This window comes from Leptinotarsa decemlineata, unplaced genomic scaffold (assembly GCF_025532065.1).
Source record: "Leptinotarsa decemlineata unplaced genomic scaffold, Ldec_3_MD MMD2_tig00001064_RagTag_RagTag, whole genome shotgun sequence".
In the NCBI taxonomy this organism is placed as follows: domain Eukaryota; kingdom Metazoa; phylum Arthropoda; class Insecta; order Coleoptera; family Chrysomelidae; genus Leptinotarsa; species Leptinotarsa decemlineata.
Window position 1 is genome coordinate 9,718,994 of NW_027412558.1, and position 21,380 is coordinate 9,740,373.

At 34.9% G+C, this 21,380-nt stretch overlaps 1 protein-coding gene, 1 long non-coding RNA gene and 1 pseudogene across 2 annotated transcripts in view; 1 reads left to right on the top strand and 2 right to left on the bottom strand.

The window, feature by feature from the left end:
• LOC141482424 (uncharacterized) overlaps positions 1-21,380 on the bottom strand; it is a 442,404-nt gene that overhangs the window by 386,706 nt on the left and 34,318 nt on the right. The window lies entirely within an intron of this gene.
• sog (chordin short gastrulation) overlaps positions 1-21,380 on the top strand; it is an 84,214-nt gene that overhangs the window by 31,505 nt on the left and 31,329 nt on the right. Inside the window, exons 2-3 of the mRNA XM_074175647.1 lie at positions 10,501-10,604; positions 19,184-19,316. Of these exons, the coding sequence (XP_074031748.1) occupies positions 10,501-10,604; positions 19,184-19,316 (237 nt within the window). The remainder of the gene's footprint in view (positions 1-10,500; positions 10,605-19,183; positions 19,317-21,380) is intronic.
• LOC111509560 (peroxiredoxin 2-like) lies at positions 2,966-3,747 on the bottom strand (annotated as a pseudogene).

Below are 21,380 nucleotides of genomic sequence, written 5' to 3' on the forward strand. Positions count from 1 at the left end.
TGTGACAAATTTTTCATGAAGCCTATTAATAGGGGAGCCCAAGCGGGGATTTCAGGATTCACTGAAGCGCGGCTGATTAATATACAGGGGAATAACTTGTACCCGGTTAAGTATCTCCACCAAATATGAGCCCCATATATAAGGCCGCCCGTGAAGGATAAATGATCAGATTAGTAAAAAAAAATGATCATCAGAAATTCTCGAGCGTATCAGATTAAGGTAGGGTGAGTTAAATACATGCTAAAAAGTATATATTTCAGTAATCTGACAATTTGAGAGTGACGTAAAGAAAGGGGAGGGCGGCAAAGTTGTAAAAAAATAACGTCGTTTCGACATCCTCGAGCGTAGCAAATTTTTTTTCATTTTGAAGGATAATGAAAAATACATAATCTGGCGATTTCTGTAAGCCGAAATAACAAAAATTCGTCGATAAACTTTAATGCGTGCAGTTTCTATTCCTCTTTCACTTTTTCACTTCTTCTCTATCTATTACTCTCTCACTCCGTCCCCACTCTGAATTCTGATGCCATGACGCCATCACAGCTGATAACAGAGACTCGTTGGTGATGAAGATGATGAATAATTAATCAATTGATTATAAAAAATTAATTTTTTTTTTAAATTTTCAAAAAAATATTTTCTTATAAATACAACTATTCTATTTAAAAAACATACACTTATTTATTTTCATGCTATCTCCTGAGTTTTTCAATCAATCAATTTCGATGATTAGAAAAATTTCAAAAAAATTGTCAGATTAGGCGAATCCCTCTAGATAATCTTCAGATTATGAGACAGCACGTCTAGAACATAAAGATGAACCATATATATTTTAATCTGACGCTCTTGAGTTTTTCAAAATGGCGAACTTTTTTTGCACATTATAATAATGGCCGCGAGTTTGCGTCAGATCGAAATCGTCAGATTATTGAATGAGAGCTTTTTTTGTTGCACTCAACACCCCCTCAGAAAATCTGACGCGCTTGATTAAATTTTTTTCTTTTCACTTTTAACCCTTACGTACAACTACCGGTATCATGCAAACCATTAGATTAACATACGAACATTACATAAAAATATGTAAGACATTGATGCTATCAATATCTGACGCGCTCGAGTATGTCCATGCAACAGTATTTCTTTACATATTTAAAAATCTATAGTCGCTTCCCCCACCGATGAAAAGGTATATATTATATAACATTTTTTCTTTTTATAATCTAAGCTTTGCAACCTAATATGTCTCTATGACGCTCGAGTAAATCCCCGTTTTGTATCGTGGGCTCCCCTACTATATGTTGTTGAACAGAATGTGTACTATTTGTTTTCGCATACAAAAAATATTTCTGACAACGCCAAAACGTATCATATTGAAGAAAGAAAGCAGTTTTCTAGTATCTGTTGAAGACAGTGTTGAGACAACTTCAAAAAAATAGCTATCAACTACGATGAGTATTTTTCTGCAAATAATAATAATACCTAAATTTTCCGAATACAAGTATTATTATACTAATACTGAGAAAGATATGCCAAGGGAGCTTTTTGGAAACATTGAATTTTACTGGAAAAGTTGAAGATGCGTTATTAATAGTTTCTTGCATCTCAAAGAATTTGAAACTTAATAATAGTTAGTTAATTCGTATCTCCCATAATTAATAAGAAAGTTACCAATAATGCCCACTTAATTGGGAACAACCTGTATATTTCAACTGATCAGTTTTCTATTTTAGGAGAAACAAAACAAAAATTTTATTAACCTCTCCCGTTTAAGTTGAGAATTGATAAATCGTGTTATTAATAAGAGTGATCCAGGTTCACCTTTGACCCGGGCAAAATTATAACCAAAACTTCTATAAAATCGGTCAACACAAATCGTCGTCGGATAAATCACGTTGCGCCGCACCTGTCTCGACATTTGCCGAGCATTTTCTCTTCTAATGTCAGGACAATTAGGGCCATTTTGTAGTAGAACACGGTTTTCCACTCTGGAACATTTCAAAGTGAATGTAGCCAGACAAAGTTTCTAAACAATTTTGCAACTCTACAAGATGCTGAAATTCTGAGAATGTCAAGTAGTCATTTTTGAAAATATTTACCGAGATATTTATGTAAATCTCTCTGAATTTGATAACGGCAACAATATTATATATACCTATTACCCACATGCTCATCGTAATGCAGAAATTGCGTGCGAAGTTTTCTCATATTAATATGAACTGAAAAACATGATGTTGAACCTGATGGTCAATTTATCATTATAAGCATGTTTTTTCAAAATTTCAAAGATTAAATCAGACAGAGAAATCAAATCTATCTACACAAAAAACTTTTTAATAAAGTCGTAAAGTAAAGTAATAAACTTTTTTGATGAACAAAAAATGAAAAAAGAGAATATCATTCTGATGAAAAAGTAAGTGAAACTATTCATTCTTAGCATTGATAGATTTTTTTTAAATGTGACATTGTCATCATCACTCATAATTCAATTTCGTAAATGTAAGGACTGACATGCAAAATATTATGGACAAACAAAAAGATCTATTGAAATAGGATATAAGGAACACTTAGCACACTTGAAATATGGAAGACCTGAAAAATCAGCAGTCGCCCATTATATTTTGCAACAAAACAATTCCATAAACTTCAGTTCATTAAGATTAGTTAGACAAGTTAACAACAACAGGCATCTAGATGCCTATGAGAGTGTAGAAATAAGTAAATATTATGGATAACGATGGTAGAACAATTTCTAATACTATGATATATAGCTTGTTTAAATAATTATCAGATTTACCTGACTATCACATAAGGACACATTGTAAAATTAAGTTAAGACTAGTAGATAAGGCAATATTGTGAAATTAAATAAATATCCAAAATTAAGAGGAAAAAATTTCAATTCTTATTTTCTCAAATATTGAATGAAAAGCTCATCACATCTCAGGTGTACTTTGGAAAATACACAAAATAAATATCACAAAAGTTAATGGAAAATATCTGGAAGGTTTTGTAGGAAGCAAAACAAAAATGAAATCAAGTTATCTTAACTAAGTGAATACTCGTAGAATTACTGTAAAAATAACTTATACTCTATCTTGGCTGTTCCTCCAGTCTAATTCTAATGAAATTGATAAGCTAGCATCAATTTGCGAAAGTGATGCTTTCTTTCGGGTTTGGTTTCAATGTATTTCCACCAGGTTTCCAGCCAGCTGGACAGACCTCTCCATGTTCGTCAGTAAACTGGAAAGCTTGAACAAGTCAGAGGGTTTCGTCCACAGATCCACTTACTGGTAAATCACTGATAGTGACTCCCCTCAAAATTCCTTTTCCATCAATGAATAATACTCCTCTGAATGGAATGCCACTCTCTTCATCTAACACTCCATAATCCTTAGAAAGAGCACCTGATTTATCAGCGAGAACGAGAACTTCCATATCTCCAATGCCACCTTGTTTACGAGGAATATTGATCCAAGCCAAATGTGAGAACCGACTGTCAGTAGAGCATGCGATAACAGCAGTGTTGATTTTGTGGAATTCATCAAAACGAGCGGAGAAGGCTATGATCTTGGTAGGACATACAAATGTGAAATCCACAGGATAGAAGAACAAGACAACATATTTTCCTTCGTAGTCCTTAAGGGACTACGAAGATATCTTTGAACAGCCCATCAACAACGGCTGTTCCTTTGAATGCTGGGGCAGGTTTCTGTAGAGATGGAACAGGCATGAGTCAAGTCTGTAGTAAGTTAAGTTGACTAAAGAATATGCTTCCCCTTCTACGAAAAACGGATACAAATAAAATGGGATACAATTAATCCAGGGATTCAACGACAAAAACATAATTTAAGACACTTACGCCGCAGGCACCTGGAAGATATGGTGTAAATAAGGATAACATTGTACGTATTTTTAGTTTGATCTTCCTCTTGAAGATGATCACTTGGTGATCGAAACACGTGTCGAGGTGTTAAAATAACGGTTTGATGTTGGGATAAAACTCCAGTAATATTCATTACTACACCAAAGGTTTCAAACAGTGCGTCACAAGTATCTTTCTGTTAGCTTTACAGCTACGAAAATTACAATTTCCATCAAATAAGAAACAAGCGCTATCATAATTGAACTCGCCCCAGGCCACTATAAAGCCGTATTCCATTTGTTCATCTTTCGCTAACCGACTCACTTCTGTATGTAGATCTCTCCTTACATAGCGAATAAAGTCCGAGTTGTCCAAGAATAATTTTCTGGTCTTTTTATTTTCCTTTTTCAACTTCACGGTGGGCTCATACAAGTCAAGATAGGTACAATTCTCTCATATGAGAACTGGTTTGTAATTTTTTTAAGAACGTAAATACATAACTAGCGCATATTTTAAACTCAATAACTTTAAACGGAAAACCCAGATACTGTCAACGATATTACCAAGAACGAATGGATAAACAAATCACTTTTTGTGATATCCAAATCGTCGGCGGTTTCTACAGATGAATGAAATATTGAGAATTTCGTTTTTGATCAAAATTCTATTTCAAGATCATTAATTAATTGCGCTCATCAACCGAAATAGTTCGTTGAAGGATTTTAATTACTATCAGTATCTTTAATTGTGCTTCAAAATTAATAAAATATTGTGTTGAATTTTGATTGAAATTTTTCAGAACGAGTGTAAATTTGTTTCCTTGTTGGTTTTTTCAATATCGTAACTTAAAACTAATCAATTTCAATGAGAATGAAGATATATTTCTGTATCATAAAATTATTTCTTCAAACAAATTCAACAAAAAATCTTTTGTTACTGTCATTGTCTAAAAAAGTTGTTGAAAGATTCGAATCTATGGAAGAACAAATGGAACGAAAATGATGGAATAGTAAAATTATTGAAAATACTAAAAATTACTGAAACTGAAAATTCGGATAAATTATATATATAAATATAAACTGAAAAAAATGTTTGGGCAAAAATGAATAAGTAATGAGTATAAAAATTCAGAAAATATTAGAACGCTAATTTGTAAAGCAAACAAATTATTGTTATCTGAATTCTATTAAGGGGTTAACAATGTGAAAAGTCAAATATATACAAATAATCAAAAGTGAAATAAATAAGGATCAAAATAATCACCATAAATTATTTAAAATGCAAGAAAGAATAAAGGAAAAAAAAATAATAAAGAGACTTAAAAATAAATTTACTCCACGACGTTTCGAATGTGGATCCTTTTCGTCATTTATTCTAATTATTTTATCATTTTTGATTGATTGTGTATATTTGACGTTTTATTTATAATCATTGCAGGCCATAAAAATCAGTTTGATTAACAAATTGGCGTTCTTATTTTTCCAAATATTTCGCTCCAGTAAGTATTTGTATTTTCCATAATCAATTATCAGTAATCTACAGTTTAAACTGACGATTAGCCATAATCTACAGTTTGAACTATCGATAAGCCATAATCTACAGTATGAACTATCGATTAGCCATAATCGATAGTTCAAAATGCCGATTATCTATAATTGACAGTTCAAACTGTCGATTATCTATAATCGATAGTTTAAACTGTCGGTTATATATACTGGACAGTTTGAAATGTTAATTATGAATAATCGACAGTTTAAAGTGGCGATTGTCTTTAATGGCTGATGGCTATATAGCTAATCGACAATTTGTATTATCGATTATAAAATAAAAATGCCCCTCGACGTTCTCTTACATAACAAATACCTATTCAATTATAGAACATTAAAAAACTATGAACATGTATGAAAAGAAAAAATATCCAAGTTCATTTCTCCAATAACTAAGACCACCCAAAAAAAGTTTTAGATGATATTAAAACAATTGCAATTCGTTAAAAATATTTTTTAAAGAAATATTATGTAAATGAGTTCTTCGTTCATAATGTTCTACAAAACATGTTTTCACCAAAATTGTTCGCTCATGGATTAATAGTTGGAAAAACAACGTAATATCGAAAACAAAAAAAATTAACAGAATAATATGTCATTTGGAGAAATATTGAGTAATGTCGAGTATAAATATTATTTCATAACATAATTAGCTTTAAATGAAATTATGTAAGCAAAACATATAACAATGTTCCCTTCAGCGACTTGAAGATCGTGCATCAACAATTGATAAACCAGATAAAATGTGATAAAAATTATCAACATGAAAAACAATATTATAAACCTGTCTTATCTCGTATCTCGTCTCTAAAAATAATAAAATGAGAATGCTGTGAATGAGAAGTGTGTTGCACTACGGTTCATTTATGAACTGCTGAAGTAAATGTTGACTTGAGATTTGCATGTCACGGCATATCTTTAAGAAAATACGGTACTAGGTCTTCTAAATGCAGAAATGTTCTATCTTATCTACTGAACATAAATACCGTTACCTATCAAAACAATGGGTTTAATTCACAAACGTGAGGAATAGCCTTTCCTTGATTTTTTTGAAACAGACAGATACAGAAGTAGAAAAAGGTTGGGTCACTTTTTTTACAAGTGGTAAGTTCCAATATCAAATTCCAACTGAAAAATTTAATGGCAGCCGTGCCTACGATTTTCAAAAAAATGATCTTATGTGCAGTTTTCTCATATGTCGTTTTATATCATTTCATATCAATTTCAGGAGGATAAAATACTCTATTTCACTCAGTATGAAATGATTTTTTTTAATGAGTGAAACCTTTGATTGATCTTCCAACTGTGTTGCATCTTCAATTTTACTTGGAAAACATAGTCGTTTAGGATGAGGTTATTCAAAATGTACATGAGGTGATTCTTAAAACCATCGCGATCTGTCAACCAATCACTTTGCTAAAAGCGATTTCCATTATCGCTTGTGGAAAGTGACGTATTTTGTCTGAAATACATCTAATAACATATAATATTTGGTGTGCAAATTGAAACACAAGTTGTGTAAGCAGAACTAGTTGTTCCAGGTTGTCGTTTCTGAAAGTTTGTACATCAAAGAAATGTCTTGAACGCTAGCCTAAAGAATGTTCATTTGATATTTATGCCATGGAAATCAGTTTTTCGTGATTTCCCAAAGAAATATGTTATATTGCATATACCAATACAAATCCTATGCAACGTAACTCGATTCACAAAGCCTAGGTCAGTAATAATGATATTATCATGACATGAACAATGTATCGGAAATAAAAGATTTATATTCGAAGGTCATACTTTTTCTACGCAGAAAGAATCCAACATATTTCAAAGAATCATAATTGTGGTATAAAAATAGCGGAGAAAAATGTAAGTATTCAAACGGGCAAAAATAACACCTCGAAAGTTTTTAAAAGGGTTTCGCTTATATTTCATTTTCAAACTATGAAATCCTGTATCAACAAAACAACAAATTTCTAGAAAATCAACACTAAAAAAACATTGACGATTCCCCTATTAGTATGGCAATCGTAGTCCCAAACAACCTGTATACGTCGCGTTATATTCGTAAGTAAGAGACTAAAAGTCTAGCTGTGGCAGCTGAGTAAAATGTTAGGAAAGGTCATACTTAAATAAAACGGCTATGCACATAACACATGCGGCATTGTTATAGGATAATTATATACAAACCAATTACTTTAAAAAGCCACATGATAGCTTTATTTATAAGTTCGTACAACATGCATTTTGTTCGTTCAATTTATTCTGCCTTTACATTTGCAAAGAATTCAATTGTCGGCAAATTGTTATTACAGCCCTCCCTTTCCCCTGCGTTGTGACTTTCTTGGGCGTTAATCATATACCATAGCTGAATGTCTTCGGGATTGGTCTCACGAAATGCACATGATAATCATACAACTGATACAGTCAGTCATTGAAGAGAAAAATACGGCGTTGGAAAATCGATGATTTTTTGCCGGTGAATCATCATGGCGCATCATTGGCCAAAATATGGGAAAGTAGATTGAAACTTTCAATTTTTTTCTGCAAATTTTCAAAATGCATATAATTTGTTATTTTGGTCTAGCTTCAACCAAGCTCAATAATCATTATGTATATATTAGATAGGAAAAAATATGTTTGAAATGTGTTTCCTCCGTTAACCAGCTATCGCACCCCTACGAACGACAAGTCGAAACTTGTGTGAGGTAGGGACTAACGAGGTCTTACCTTTTAACGTGTGATTCCTAACACGCGATGGACGATAGCAAGTGAAAATCGAGCGTTCAGCCTGGGGCTTGAACCATCGACTCACACATCGGCCGATTGACTGAGTAAACAAAGCACCCACGTCGAACCGCCTATCTACCGAGAAATATCCCGAAGATATGATTGAGCCGTTTGTCTTCCAACTATTCTGTTGATATCAAGTTGTTTCAAACGTTTTGTCAGTGGTATTTTGTCGTGGTATATACTGGTCGATAGAGGATTTTTTTCAAATTTTAATTTTTTGCCTTTTTCAGCTTATTACTAAAGGCTATCTTCAAGAGATTTTCGGCCAATTTTTCCTACGAATTCATATTGAACCAAAGCGCAGCCGAAACAGTCCGAAAAATCCACCAGGCATTTGGCAATGATAGTAATAGGGGAGCCCAAGCGGGGATTTCGGTATTTACTGAAGCGCGACAGATTAATATACAGGGGGATAACTTGTACCCGGTTAAGTACCGCCACCAAATATGAAAATAACGCCGTTTCGACATTCTCGAGCGTAGCTAATTTTTTTTTATTTAATTAAATTAATTTAATTAATTTATATAATTCAGGGATAACGAAAAAAATTTAATCTGACGATTTCCGCAAACCAAAATAACAAAAATTCGTCGATTAAGTTTAATGCGTGCAGCTGTGTGATACCTATATTTCCCTCTACAAGTTTCTATTCCTCTTCCACTTTTTCTCTATCTATTAATCTCTCACACTGACACCATCACAGCTGATCACAGAGACTCGTTCGTGATGAAGATGATAAATAACTAATCAATTGAATATAAAAAATTATATTCTTTTGGGCATTTAAAAAAAATATTTTCTTATAAATACAAGTATTCCACTTAAAAAACATACACTTATTTATTTACATGCTATTTCCTGAACTTTTCAATTAATTAAGTTCAATGATCTGAAAAAAAATTAAAAAATAATATTTTTTTGGCAGATCAGGCGAATCCCTCTAGGTAATCGTCAAATTATGAGAGAGCACGTCTAGAACATAAAGATGAACGATATATATCTTAATCTGACGCGCTTCAGTATTTCAAAATGGCGAATTTTTTTTTGCACATTATAATAATGGCCGAAATCGTCAGATTATTGAATGAGAGCTTTTTTTGTTGCACTCAACAGCCCTTTAGAAAATCTGACGCGCTCGATTGAATTTTTTTCTCTTCACTTTTAACCCTTACGTACAACTACCCGCATCATGCAAACGATCAGATAAACATACGAACATTATTAAAAATATGTAAGACATTGATGCTATCAGTATATGACGTGCTCGAGTATGTCCATGCAACAGTATTTTTCTACATATTCAAAAATTTATAGCTGCTTCCCCCACCGATGAAAAGGTATATATTATATAACATTTTTTTCTTCTTATCATCTAAGCTTTGCAACCTAATTTGTCTCTATGACGCTCGAGTAAATCCCCATTTTGCATCGTGGGCTCCCCTACTATAGTGTTAATGAACGGACTGTTGGTTCGGGGATTCATCCTAGAAGATAAGACTCAAAGTAGTCTACCTACAGTATTCCAGGACGAAGATTTAGGGAACTTAATGGAGACTGACCCAATTGACTCAACCAAAACAATCCTTTTTTGGATCGAATCGTCACGTGTGACGAAAAGTGGATCCTCTACGACAACGCCCGACTAGCGTCGAAGTTCTGCTTCACCCACCACACTCTCCAGACCTTCTCGTCAACCGACTACCCTCTTTTCAAGCAGTTCGCTAACTTTCCTACCGGTAGAACCTTCGCCAATCAGGACCAGTCAAAAACGGCCTTCGTCGATTTCATCGAATGCCGAGCACAACATTTTATGTTTATAGAATTAATTGACTCGTGTTACGTTTAGAAAAGTCCACTGATTCAAATGGCGCTTATTTCCATTGAATTGATAGAGTATTCAGTTCAAAATAGACTCATATAAACAGACAAATCTTGTGAAACAACGTAATAAAAAAAAGAATAGCTAAAGATTTTAAGACGTCAGGGTGATATATTCACCTATTCAAAAAGTAATTATTCAAAAAGATAATTAATATATTATATTTTCAACATGTCTTGAGAAATGACAAGGCATATAAAGTTAATTTATGGTATTAATGAAGTTCAAATTGTAAATAAAACAAATTGTTCATTATCAGCTGAGGCATTTTAGTGTCAATGAATTACTTGATTAATCATCGCCAAAAATAAGAGATCTTGAAAAACATGTAGTTTAAATAAGGAAAAATAACGAATCTGTTTAGGATAGTAACAACTGAAATGTTGTATTTCATATAATCCTCGTCTAACAGTTATTATTTGTTTCAGAATGTGTTTTTGGAAAACAAATTAGGGAGCTGGGCTCACAGTGGATACCGGATTTGGGCGTCCCTATTGGTGTACTTTATTGCATGAAATGCGAATGTCTCCCGGTAAGTTGAAAATGTCACTACCATACCACACTACCACTAAGTCGAAAAATAATTTCCAATTGATAGTCAAATAGATAATTGTGAATGAAATGTTTTATCGGGGTCAGACAATTCTTCTAGTTTGATGTTCCATTTTATAAATGAAGGTACGATTCCATCTAACAACATCTTCAAATTCGATATATCAAAAGCTGTTAGTATATTTGAGGTATATTTTTCACTGATTCAGCTATTAAAAAAAGAACTATTTCTTGTATTGAAGCCTTTTGTTCAATTGAAATAATGATTCACAGATCTGTTCCAAAAGATATTGTTATCTAGCATTACGCTTTTGACTACTCAACGAGGTAATCCGATGCACGTCTGGGTGGATTTATTTTGTAATCCACATTTTGGGAAACGTCTGAAAGCGGCAAATGACGAAATTTTCATATTGTTTGTTGATTGGGTAGTGATGCATCATGTTTCCAGCATTATTTACGTGTTTCCTGTCATTCCGGAGAGTTGTTATCCCAAAATCACTTTCTTCTATTGAAATTTCAAGTGCCGTGAATCTTTCATTATCACAATGAGGATTTTGGTATAGCCTTTAACAGGATTTGCGGTTCATCATCATGAAATAAAACTCTTACGTTCCTTTTCTGCGAATTTTCAATAAAAGAAATTCAAACTGAAGATTACTTTGCCCCAAAATTCACTGCATACGTAGTATCTTCAGATGAATCCTGCACATAACTTTAATTTTAAATATATGCCTCAATTTCAATATTTCGACAAGATCGTCAACGATCGATGATTATGAAGAAAAATTGAGTTATCATTGGACCCTTCCTTTACAAGAACTTGATCAGCAATAAAGAAACGAAGAATTATTACAAAGCAAAAGATGCAATTCACAGTATTGATATTTCACAAATTGACAACAAATCAAAAGGTACATACCCTTAGGGTTGTTTTTCAATTTCTAATTGAATGTCATCACAACCGTCACGTCACAAGTACATCTCTGAAGCCATCATTATTATTGACGATGATGAAGATGGATACTGACGTCATTTTCACAATCTGACAAACACATATTTGTCAATTCATCATACTCATGATCAATTCGATGAGTTTATCTTTCAACATTCGTTTGATTTTGTGGTGCAATAAGTATGACTGGCAAAAAACTTGTGAATCAGAGTTCTTCTCAGCAATTTCCATGTTGCTCAACAAATTGTCATCCAAGATGAAAACATCCGGACCAATCGACTGCTCCGTGCCAAAATACAGAAAGTGAAAATTAATAATTTGTCGAATAAGCAGGAAGAAAGGCTACTATGAGTTGATTAGGCTATATCTTCGGAACTAGTGCTACGCCATACCTCCGGAACAAGTGAATGATGAAAAGACCGACTCTTATGATGGATCCAAACTCATTTTTCGTTTACATGACAGTTACTATAGAGCATCTGACATACTCTCGTGATAAATATAAACAATTGTATCTGTAGAGTAGGGAGGGTGAGTGTAGGCCTGTAGCACTTAGGCCACATGTGACCTATTGTACATCCTCCCGAGGAGTTGTCCTCCTAGGTCATCGACCATCCTATCCTTTCAGGGAGGTGGACAGGTTACTGGGAGACATCTCCTTTATATCAGCAGGTGTAGGCCAAGACTCGCCGAACACACATTCTCTTATTGACGATAACTCCGGACACTCGCATAGGACATGCCTGACAGTCTCATCTTCCTGTTCACACATCCTGCATAGAGGTGTGTCCACTAGCCCCATACTATGAAGATGTTTCCTTAGTTGACAGTGACCAGTCAGAAATTCTACTGTTCAGCGTAGATTTCTCCTGGTCACCGCCAAATATTTTTTCGGCGCCAGCTTCCCAGGGTCGCCCTGGGTGATACTGGCAAGATTGCTTCCTTTGATTCCATCCCATCTCTTCAGGGATTGAGCATGGGTGTAATGTTTGGCTAGTTTCGCAAGTTATCAGGCCGTAGGTGCCACTGGGTCCTAAAAGTCTTAGTCCAGCCGCTTCCTTGGCTAAAGAGTCGGTATTGCGATTACCTTCACTCCTGTCGTGCCCTTTAACCCACCTCAGGATAACGTTATTATCTACCGAGGCTTTGGCTAAATCTTGGTGGCACTCTAATACTAGCCCTGAGATAACACGTTGTCTGTTCAAGGCTAATAGGACTTGTCTGCCATCAGTGCAGAAAATATAAATAATTAACAACAAACCTAGCTCAACAGTTATCACAGTACATGCTCAGCTCCACTACTGGTTGATTGACAAATCTCATTTTTCCAACAATGATTGAGCTAGAATCAGTTGTCTCACTGCATATCAAGCTTAAACAGACACAGACCCTGTTGACAAAATCCACAAATATTCTACAGATTCAATTTTAAGAAGGGACTCTCTGAGATATTTTGTGAATGCCTTGAAACTACATGTCAAGTGAGCACGACAGAAGAAAAGGACTCAGTCAAACCCATTAGATGAAATTAGTAGGTGGCTCTAATATTCAAGCATAGTTTATGGGTACCAAAAAACAAGTTTATATATTTTTTCAACGTCATTCAAGTATGGGAACCACTCTGTACATTATATTGATTTGTTGACAAACAACAATTTGACCACAACCGACGACACAAAACCGGTAATCAACCTTCCCATGTTCGTAGGTGCATTTCGCAGACCAAACGGTAGCCCATCACACTATATCCTAATAAATATGCTCCCATACACCTTCACACGAATAAAAAAATTGCGAAATAGGTTAAGTAGTCCGCCCATACTGAAAAGTGTCGGTAGATCACAGCAGCTTATGAAACAGTTGTCGGTTGTCGGTCAAAGACCCGGCTGACCTCTACCTTTACGCCCCCGACCATATAGATTCATTAATGGAGAGAGAAATCTCTTCCTCACCATGACACACAATGACATTAAAATCGAACCGCTATTCTTAATGGACTCAAGTCAATTGGATCAATGACAGTTTTTTTATTTTATTCCGCAGAATTTATTCGTCGCGTAGGAGTTTATAAGTATAAGCATGTCATCGACGAATTGCGTGGTAAATCTTCCAGTCTTTACAAAGTAATCTTCAGCTCAAATTGAAAATTCAAGATTGTGATGAGAGCAATAGTAAAAATAAGATAATTTCGAAAAACTGTTTCTTTTTTTTTCTTTCTATACAAATTCGTGAACAAAACGGGTGTGCAGCTGTTGAAGTATAATAAAATAAGGAATAGGTAAAAGAACAAACATTTTGAATAGAAACACAAATTCAAACAATGCGAGTAGAAGAAAATGTTCGGGCCACGAAAACCACTTTTCAAAAAAGACTTCATTTAAATACAACTATTGTAATAGTAAAGAAGAAAGTAATACAAATCATGAAATTATGAAACAACAACAAAAATTAATTGGTGCTCCGGGGCGACTTCATTGATTCTGCAGGAAAATCCGGAAAAACCTGCAGCACCACATCATCTGGAGATCTTGATCTGTCAATGTCCTCTCTTTCATAAAACAAAATAAAGGGTGTGTTCAGAGGCTCCAATAAATTCAAGTCATCGCCAGAACGGTTAGTAATACGACTATCGTCGCGTCGCATCGTAATAATGATCAGATTCAACGCCAGAACCACAGTGAACAATGACTGCATAAAGTTTATAATAGTGGTCTGCTAGATTGAAGTGTTCATCTATTTCGAACTTTTGTAAGAGTTTGGTGCATCCGTCAGAAATTGAGTCATGTTTAAAGATAATCAGTGTTATTATTAGATTGACTGGTGCCTCAGCTATACTTGCCTTATAATCGTCAGTTAGTTTGGCGCATATTTGGCAATACAATTGATCATCACCCGTTAAAAGTTCCATTTTCAGATGGAAGCTTTGCACGGACTGTTTATCAGTCATAATGAGTGATTTTTTTGCTGGTATCTTTTTGACAACACTGTTTTTGACAGATCACGCGTGAGTCGTGTCTTATGTCATTGTCAAACTTATTCAGTTTGGTCTATAAATTCAACCATGAATCGACTTAAGAATCAAAATTCATGATTGGTGAAGAAAGTGCATCGTGCACTTCTTCCAATTTATGGGCAGTTTCGTCGGCCTACTGAGGGAGCTATTCGGAAGCTTGTGACTAAATTTCGAATCCAGTTTACATTATTGTACATTAAACTACCAACACGCATACGTAGAGTGATGACCGAAGAAATTATTGCAGCTGTATCCGCCAGTGTTCATGATGACCGTGAAATGTCGATTCGCCGCCGTTCACAGCAATTGGGCCTCTGTTACCCCACTACGTGGAAAATTTTACGAAAGGATTTGGGTGTAAAACCTTATAAGATACAGCTGGTGCAAGAATTGAAAGCAGACGACCTCCCACAACGTCTAACATTTGGTGAATGGGCGCTGGCAAAGTTGGAGGAAGATCCACATTTTTATCGAAAAATTGTGTTCAGCGACGAGGCTCATTTCTGGTTGAATGGATACGATAACAAGCAAAATTGCCGCACTCGGAGTGAATACCAGCCACAAGTATTGCAAGAGCTACCGATGCATCCCGAAAAAGTCACTGTTTGGTTTGGATTATGGGTCGGTGCGTATGGGCCATCTAAAGCGGAGCCGCGGACAACATTTGAATGAAATCATCTTCAAACATTAAATTATATTGATCGTTCTATCGATTCCAATTAAGATTTCATCAATTTTTTCAAATTTTTTGAGCTGTTTTGAAAATGAAATTCTATACCTCTTAAAAAATCACCAGTTATTAGAAAGCAAGCGCTTGTTGAAGTTCTAGAAAATCACCCACGTTTTTGCTACCTCTTGAACATTTACTACAAAGTAAACAAGTGAGAATTTTTACAGTAAAAGATATACAAACACAAGACGGGATAGACTATTCGGAATCATTCAATCCAGAGCGGTCAGGATTTACAGACTTCATTTGAGATGTTATTCTCATGAAGGTACTGATAGAACTACTGCTATCGTAAATTCTCATGAGTCGCTGGACAAGCAAATAGGAAGGTTTCATATACCTACTAACATATATGTCCAATATCAAGATGGACAAATAAAATCGATAAACTAATAGCAACATTTTGATGCACTTGAGCAAAACAGTATTTTCCTGAGGAGCCTTCAACCGTATTGCTATAATTATTTGTACGTGTGTTCGCCGTGTAGAGGAAAGATAATTTTTAAGGTCAATTGTCAAAACACCTTATCAACTGATGCGTCAGCTAATTAGTATTCGCATGATAAGAAGAACTCTTGATCCATTATTATTAAATAATTAGAGGATACATATATATTCAATACCTTTGAAATATTTCAATTTATTTCGAATTCGGTAAAACTTTAAAATCTAAAAGGATGATTATACAACTAGCTATGCGAATAACCATCGCAGCTAACCTGACATCGCAGGTTTCATCTTCCTTTTCATTCTATTAGAGTTAAGCATCTTGAAAAAATAAACTTGCATCAGCCATAACCTGCTTCTCAGTGCACTATCAATAGCTTTAATACCTTTTATTTTTCTATATTGACTCGCCGGGAAGGTCGTTTTGTGTGAAAATATGCGACTGAATAATTCATCAGATTTTAAAATTCTGCGCTAGACTCAACTGCAAACTGGTATGCACACAGTGTGTCTGTACGGAGAGTTATTCTACCTTTAAAATAATTGTCTGTACTGATAAAAATTAAAACGTCGACGAAAAAAACGTGCAATTTGCGACGTACTAATCATTGAAACTGGTTAATTTATCCAAAAAAGTCGGACAGACTGTCGGCGAGATAAAAGATTATAATTGGTGCATAATAGTAATGGAAACGTGATATAAATGAAGCAAACGTGGATAGAAACCGAAAGAGAGAAAAATAAAAGAATCGGCCTGCTTTTTCTTTAAAGCAATTGGAATGTTCAGCGGTTGAGAACTGCTCTAAAACACCTTCAGGTTCACAATTAACGACAAGAAGTAAAGAACATCGGCAATCGTGGCATCAAAGAAACAATTCTAAAATATGCAGTATTACAACAAGTCAACACAAGGTATAGAAACTGAAATACTGCCAAGAGAAATATTCCGGACATAAAAAAAATACCAAGTAAGTCTACCCTTACACAGGATGTCATCTTTGAGACATATCACTAGCTTCAAGATCAATTTGCGTACGGTATAGGTACTTTTATAAACACGTTATATTGGGTCCCGATAAAAAAACAGAATATGTTCAAAAAACAAGGAAGTTAGCTTCTTTTTAAAACATTGACGATCTGCTGGTATGCTTGAAGGAGATACATTATGGGTGAAATAGAAATACGACCCTTCAGGGATTAACCTCACTGCTATAAAAATTTGTAGTGGATGAACTGTGTATTAATTTTCATTAAAGTATCGATGTAGACCACTCCAAAACTTGTAAAAATATCAGATGTTGATTTCTGTAATCAAAATTATTGTAATATAATAATAATAATAAATTGTTTATTGCTTGCCGGTGAAATAATTACAGAACTGTAAAACTTAACCCAAAGAAGACAGCAAAACAAAAGGAGTAGTGTTAGGTCAGATGACCGATCCTTCCACACTCCCCTAAAAAAATTGTAAATAATAAATCATTAATGAAAAATCTACCCACTTATAATAAGGTACGTACCCATAACCTATATAAATAATCAATACTTATAATATATCACTGGTTAACAAATATAAACTATAAAGTACATTTTATTCTAGGTTATATCCTTGGTGGGTCAACAATTTTTTTTTGTTTTTTTTTAAAGAATTCAAAGACAATGCAAAATTGGGAATATCCAGTAAAGAGGCAGTTATAGGAATCTGATAAGACAAGGAGGATTTACATATTATCTATTTGTATGCGTTGGAACATCAATAAGATTCTTTCTCCTCAAATTGAGATGAACATCTGTCCTGTATGTGACTCTCCTGCACAGATATTCAGGTGTATTCTATTCTATTCTATTCTATTAGTTTTGAGGATTTTATAAAAAAAACAACGCGAATGTAGTAAACGACGATTAGACATACTTAACCAGACCATTTCCTTAAGCTTATGTGAAATCCTATCTCTTCTTTTGAGACTGAGAATTAGACTTAGACATGAATTTTGTACCTTTTCGATACGAAGGGCATCAGATTTCCGAAGAAAAATACCATAAACTATGACACGAGTTGAAATGTGATAAAACCATCGTCTCGTTTAACATTTTTTTGTTTTTAAATTCATTTCATATCGATGAGGATATAACTGTTTTGACAGTCAATATCTGAAATCTAAACAAATGAACTTCAAACGTTCAAGCCAGTCTCGATATACCTACACAGTAGGTTGAATGGACTGACGCCTATCAGAAAACAACTACTCCCCTGGCTAATAACACGAAGGGTGTTGGATTATATCCGACAGGCGTCAGTGCAGGAATCTTCACAGAAAATTTCCTGCATATGCAATTGGCAATACAACTGAAAGAGTTGACCTTCAATTCTGGAACGCGCACACTTGCAGAACGGTTTCGGGCTCATTAGCCACTCGTCAGTGCAAGATAGTGACCATCATCGACCTAAAGTCAATGATATTCCATAATTGAAAATCGGAATTCTTTCAGAGTATTTCATTCCTCTTCCGAAGTGCCAATCTTCACATATCCCACTAACTAATAACAATATCTGAAAGACACGAGGGTGAAATCGCACTTGATTTCATTCTAATTCAAAATTCAAATTTTAGAGTGGTGGCAATTGTATTCTCTAAATATAGATCACGTTATCGCATCATGATACTGATATATTGACTGAAAGATATCATAATAATCAAGGTGAACGCTAGTTAAATTGCAATTGTGTGAAAATAATTTCCTTCGGTAGTTTTCTGATACATAGTGAAAATTTATAAAACAGTTGCAGTAAACTAGTCTTAATCTCTCAAAAACGACTTTTCAGCTAGCACCACAACTACTTCACAGAACTACAATGAGCATTAATATATTTTTTGGTATATGTTATCAAGACTTTTTTCTCGGGGATCGCATTGACAATATTGATTCTACGCTCAAACCGACAAAACAAGAACAGAAAAGTTTGCCCTATATTCACCACAAAATGCGCCAATCAATGTCCATTAATAAAAAACTCTTCAGTGACGGCAAAACAAGTTTTCAAACTCGACCCATACAACTTACTGGTCTATCCACCTTACAGCCCTGATCTGCAACCCATTCATTTTTCTCTCCTCCAAGTCAGAGCACTCACAAATTATATACCCCTGATATCTCCTTTGTAGACCTATTCGTCCAACTCAAAACATATCCGTTACATAATCCATAGCTTGTAGATTCAGCGAAACGTAAATTACGACACCGCAGCATCCGCGTCCGCTATCTCCAGCAACCCTCGTCATCCAAGTACTAAATATTAACCACCTTTTTTATTATTATGCGACTGCGGTGCTTAATAATTCAACAAAGCCAACCGCATTCGACCCCACATGCCAAAGAGAACGAGAAAATTACGTCCTGCATTTTTCATTTCAGATCCAGAAGAAAAGGAGGATCGTCGCGAAGGTACAGTGTCGGAATATTAAGAGCGAATGTCCAGAACCGTCTTGTGATGAGCCGGTGTTGCTGCCAGGAAGATGTTGCAAAAGTTGTCCAGGAGATGATCACAGTAAGTACACAAAGAAATCCGACACAATTACATATGATGCGGTGTTTACTATACAATGCATTTCTTTAAAGACCCTCCCCTTTTATTATTCGAACGGATCAACTCAAAAAATTTAAATGAATACTTTATTTTGAAGTGAAATTGACAGATGAAATTTTCAAGATGGCGACTGGGCACCATTTGGGAAAAAAAGTTAAATGGAGAGGGAGGTCTTGTGACACATCATTTTGAATCTCCTGACGAATACTTCACAACCCTAGAATATCATCACCTACTACAAAATGGCGGAACATTTAATAATTTCCTGAAGACAAACACGTTAATATCGATATTTCTAGAAATATTCCTTTTTTATCTGCCATATGGCAATTCCAACAACCCGATAAGGTTTGCTGGGTCATTTTTTGTTTATAAAAACGACAAAAAATGTCAGTACGACAATGAACATCATTGTTCAGTTAGAATATTCTCATTTAGTTTTCGGTTTTACTAGTATAAAGGTGCCACGTCAACAATCTCTAAAATGGTCATTTCTCGTCTATTGGATGAAAAAATTGAAGCGATTTTTATTTACAGTGCGATGCCTAACTTCCACGAGACCTGAAGGATTTTCAATGAACGTTTTCCGAAACGTCCCATCTGTAGAAAATAGTTAAGGGAACTTGTATCCAAATCCACAACTACCGAAAGTGTACATAACAAGAAGCCCCCAGGTCATCCGTCCATTCTGGAAGAACAGCAAGTGCAAATAATTGGTGAGATGGTAGTAAATCCTGAACAGTCTACTTATTCTATCGCGAATGTTTGTGAGGTATCTCTCCTTCTACTGTGTGGAGACTTTTGAAGAGGAATATTTATCATCCATTCAAAACCGTACACCAATTAATGACCCTGATCGAAGAACAGAAATCTGCGAAATCATGACGGAAACCATTGCAAGGCATCCTACACAAATACTTGTTTTAGTGACGAATGTACATTTTTTTAAACGGCAATGTTCACAGACAATTGCCGTTATTGGAGTGACACCAAACCTCACGTTTTCCGGGAAACACATACCCAATATCCAGAAAAAATTAACGTTTGGGCAGGAATATTGGAAAACCATATTGTAGGACCTCTATTTATTGATCAAAATCAAACAGGGGAACTGTATTTGAATATGCTGGAAACTACTGTTGACCCTCTCATCACTGAAATCGTCGAAGCCCAATGATGCACAATTATGGAAGCACAATTATGGATATTGTATTCCAACAAGATGGAGCACCACCACATTACTCCAGACAAGTAAGAAACTATTTGGATACTACTTTTCCCGGTCGTTGGATTGGTCGCCGAGGTCCTACAGAATGGCCAGCCCGCCCACCAGATTTGACACTTTTGGACTTTTTTGTGGGGCTATTTGAAGCAAAAGGTATACGAAAGTAAAACTTCTTCAATATCGGATATACGACAGAGAATAATAAATATTTCGAGGGATATTGACGTTACTGTGTTCGAAAATGTTCGTCGTGAAATATCGGATAGGCTGTTCATATGTCAAGTAGTTTAAGGAAACCATTTCAAGCATCTTCTGAATTGACCTCAAGCTTATTACCTCAAATTAGTTGAATGTCAATGTATTCAGGCAATTATTGAAAGTTCCGCAATTTTGTAGTAGTTGAAGATATTGACATTATATTCTAAGGTTGTGAAGCATTTGTCAGGAGCCCAGATGGCGCCCAGTTTCATCTGTCCATTTCACTTCAAAATAAAGTATTCATGCATTAATTTCATTATCCCAAATTTCAATTTTTGAGTTGACCCGTTCAAAAAATAAAAGCAGGAATATTAAAGAAATGCACTGTATAGAAAAATCAATAGTATGATGACCGCTTTCAACAATTTTGTCTCCACTATCAACATCAACTGACCTTCTGAATAAAGGGATCCTTTCAAATGAGCTAGAGGAAGTTTTGAAGCCTATCATCTAAAAGGAATCGCATTTTACGGTTTTCATTGGAACAGGTTTGTATGCTTGGGATCGCACCACAAAAAGTGAGCCTTTCTTGAATTTTTGGA